A 3,542-nucleotide genomic window follows, 5' to 3' on the forward strand; every position below is an offset into this window, starting at 1 on the left:
CCCCTTTCCTTAAATCTACATTCTTTCTCAAGCATTTAGATTACACAATAAGCAAATTTAGGTTACTTTCCCTATGACTATTTAAAACCATACACAAAATCAAATTTGTTTGGACTAGTTACCCAAGGTAACCTATATTATGTCCCTCCTTCTTAAATATGACATGGTCCCCCTAGCTTAAATTCAATATTGGGGAAAAAAAAAGGGCCCCCACCCCTAATGTATAAGCTTATGCCTCATTTCAAAAAAACCCCCTATTGTACACTCACGTGATATCATAAGTTTCCCCCTGTGAATCCCCCGGGGATGTCACCCACTAAATCAGAAAGTGCACTTTGCATGGTCCATGGTGAAAATACGAACTGCAAAGAGAACAACAAATATGTAGAGGTTTCTCACCTCTTATTCACGACACATCCATGCATAATTGGTATATCTAATTTTAAGGGCATTTTAACTTCCAATTCATATGTATCTTAAGTATGTATAGCTTGGTGAGTTGTCTTAAAAACTTTTCAATAGCCTTGTTGTATAGAATGGCACAACTAGAAAGGATCTCGACTCTTTTATTCTCATAGACAGAGACTAGAAGTGGGTTTTTGGTTTGAGAATGTGGAGGAAAGGGAGCTCCATGAAAAAGTTACTAGGCAATCATTAAAGCCTTAGGTCCTAAAACCCTAGGGATTCAAATGCATCATGCCACTAAGAGTGTTGCTTACTAATGCAAAGTTAGTGACTCTCCTTTTTGCAGAATTTAGACACTAAGCAGCTCAATTTAAGTTATGAACTTGGGGATTGGAGCAACATTGCAAAAGTCGAAGCCACAAATAAAAACTCGTGTGAAGGAAACCTCATCATGACTTGGCTTGGCTGTTAGATTGCCAATCTACATGTGTTCAATTCAAGAACTATTGAAGAACATCCCTTCAAAATCACAAGGGTCCCATTGGCTAATTGTCTTGAGATAACCATTTTAGGGGCAATAGTGTGGCCACATACTGAGGTTTGGAGGGGAGCTCCATCAGCCCTCACTTTGTGAACAATATCATGGCAGGAGAGATGCTATGTTTGTGTGTTGCATTTGTGCAACCATGTAAGCAAGTAGGCAGGAGTTCGCCCCTGAAAAGTCCCAAGAGGTTGTCCTCAACCCCTTTACATTAGAGGGTTTAGAGCGGGGCACTAGGTTACACCTGTGCAACCCTGTAAGCACGTAGGTGAGAGGTTCTCCAACGCTGTAAAGTCCCCAAGAGGTGGTCTCCAACCCCTTTGGGTCAAAGAACATGACAACTTGAGTTGTGCACAAAGTCTAGATCGCTACAAAATAGAGGGGTTAGATGGGCTATTTAAGCCCTCCATTCCAACAATGAATGGACTAGCAAACATTTGCATCGTTGAAAACATTGTTGTGTATATTTTCATGTGGCTTTTCCTCTAAACAACACCTTGGTGTGTATTTTCAGGGATCTTGCTTTCTTTAGAGTGTTGATTGACTCTCCATGTTTTGTAGGCCTCCTTGACCCTCCATGCTCCCATGCTCTAAGTTGACCCTGGTATTAGGTAAGACAACACAAAACAAATGTATTCTAATATTTCCTGGAAAGCCACTTCTCTATCCTACTATTTCCTTGGCATAAACTTGGAAAGCAAGTTGCTGTCTCCCTGATCATCATCAACATCACTTCTTGCCATACCAACAAGATCGACGCCGTTGCTCCTCTGCCTGGTATGATGGAGTTTTCCGAGATTTTGAAAGTCGTGCTGTTCTTTTACCAATCTGTGCTAAGCTTGCGAGATGAATATGTGGTGCATGTGCTTGTGGGTGAGAGAGAGAGAGAGACAGAGAGAGAGAGAGGGATGACGGGGGGAGGCGGGACAGGAGGGGGGGTTTCCTCTGTTACTTAAAGCTACAGGCGTTGTGATTGTGTTTGTAGCTAGTATGTGTGTGTGTGTGAGAGAGAGAGAGAGAGAGAGAGAGAGCGAGAGAGCGTCATTCATGTCCGTAGAAGACCCTGCAAGATCTAGGGCTGATGCTGAAAGCTCTAGCCGCCTCGCCTGCTCAAGGGTGGTCTCCTCTCTACGTTTTTAGTTGTGCTTGGTTTTTGGCGCTGCTGATCTAAATTACCCTCTGAATCTGCAATTGGATTGCCCCCGAACAGATTAGTGTAGCAGCTACTAAGATCAAGGATGGGTCGTGGAGTCAGTAGCGGAGGGGGGCAGAGTTCGTTAGGATACTTGTTCGGATCGGATGAAGCAGCAAAGCCTACACAAACTGTTGAAGAGGTCGCTGTTTTACCCCCGAAAGAAGACTTGGCATCACCCAATCAAGTCCCTGCGGGACCAGATAAAGATGCCTCCGCGTCTGTAACGAGGACTGAAGTCACCGGAATCAATATGGACGTAGCTGCCGGGAAATTTGAAAGAAATCCCACCAACAACTATCACAGGGCTGACGGGCAGAACACAGGAAATTTCATTACCGTGAGTCTCTTTGCTAGCATCGTGTCGATCATAGGCGTCCATTCTTTATTTTATGTTTTGTATCAATCTTGAGCACACGATGTCACTATGTGCAGGACCGGCCTTCCACCAGAGTGCATTCTGCACCTGGAGGAGGCTCCTCTCTCGGCTATCTTTTCGGAGGAGGCAGTTGAACACCTTTTCCATGCACACGATCTCACATTGGTTTGTAAGTTCGACATAGGCCTTGCTGAACCAATCTGGCTTGGGGTGTCAAGTACACGAGTAACTCTGTTATGGCATGCCGTGTTTCATTGCTGCAATGAAGGTGTTAATCCTACTTTTTCAAACACATTGTTGATCGCTTTTTTTGGAGTGTAGATCAACTGGCTTAGATGAGCTCGATGGATATATGATGTATCACGTATGGCTTTCTGATTAAGCCTTAAATTCACTTTTGTAAAGTTTGTTTCCATAAGTTGACTTATTACTTGAGAGGCTTATTGGAGAGCCATAGAAATTCATCCTCTGGTGAATCTATTGAGGTTCATTGTCAGATGTCCTAAAATGAATGTTGTTGAGAGCATGGAGGTATCAGCGGGCCTGCTTCATCTGGGCTTTGGGACAGCATAATTTTGGAGCATTTGGTGGACGGACTTATCTGGGTTCCACAGTATTCTTATGAGTGTAGAGTGTTTTTGGGGTGCTTATTGATCCTTGGAATTAAAAGTGTCAGTTATACTGTACTGTAGAGCTCTGGCTTGTGTGAAGCTGCTTGAGAGCGTATTCTTACATCTAAGGTAGTGGAAGGCAATTCAAAGGTGTAACGCCTCAATACACCTGCTTTCTTAGGATTGAATTACATATACATAGTCATGAAAGTGACTGAAGTTGCATAACTATATTCTGCAGCATGACAGGGAATAGCCGTTATGTACACAATGGACTATTGGATTGCTGGACTGATCGTCTAAATCCATAGCTTGGGCAGCTGTGTAGCTTTGGTAGATAGTAGATACTGGTCATGTATGTCACATTTGCTCGTAGTTCATTAGCTGACAGACCTGTACTGAGATCATTTGTGG

At 43.3% G+C, this 3,542-nt stretch overlaps 1 protein-coding gene across 1 annotated transcript; it reads left to right on the plus strand.

Moving 5' to 3' along the window:
- The first annotated feature begins 1,524 nt into the window (after window positions 1–1,524).
- LOC147888324 (protein SPIRAL1-like 2) lies at window positions 1,525–3,176 on the plus strand. The gene is made up of 3 exons (XM_087392577.1): window positions 1,525–1,723; window positions 2,157–2,478; window positions 2,574–3,176. Exons 2-3 carry the CDS (start codon window positions 2,185–2,187, stop codon window positions 2,649–2,651), a joined length of 372 nt encoding a protein of 123 aa, XP_087248703.1. The 5' UTR covers window positions 1,525–1,723; window positions 2,157–2,184; the 3' UTR covers window positions 2,652–3,176.
- The last annotated feature ends 366 nt before the right edge of the window (window positions 3,177–3,542 follow it).

The sequence above is a fragment of the Dipteris shenzhenensis genome, chromosome 21, assembly GCF_047967505.1.
Source record: "Dipteris shenzhenensis isolate YYH24624 ecotype China chromosome 21, Dip_SZ_1.0, whole genome shotgun sequence".
Classification (NCBI taxonomy): domain Eukaryota; kingdom Viridiplantae; phylum Streptophyta; class Polypodiopsida; order Gleicheniales; family Dipteridaceae; genus Dipteris; species Dipteris shenzhenensis.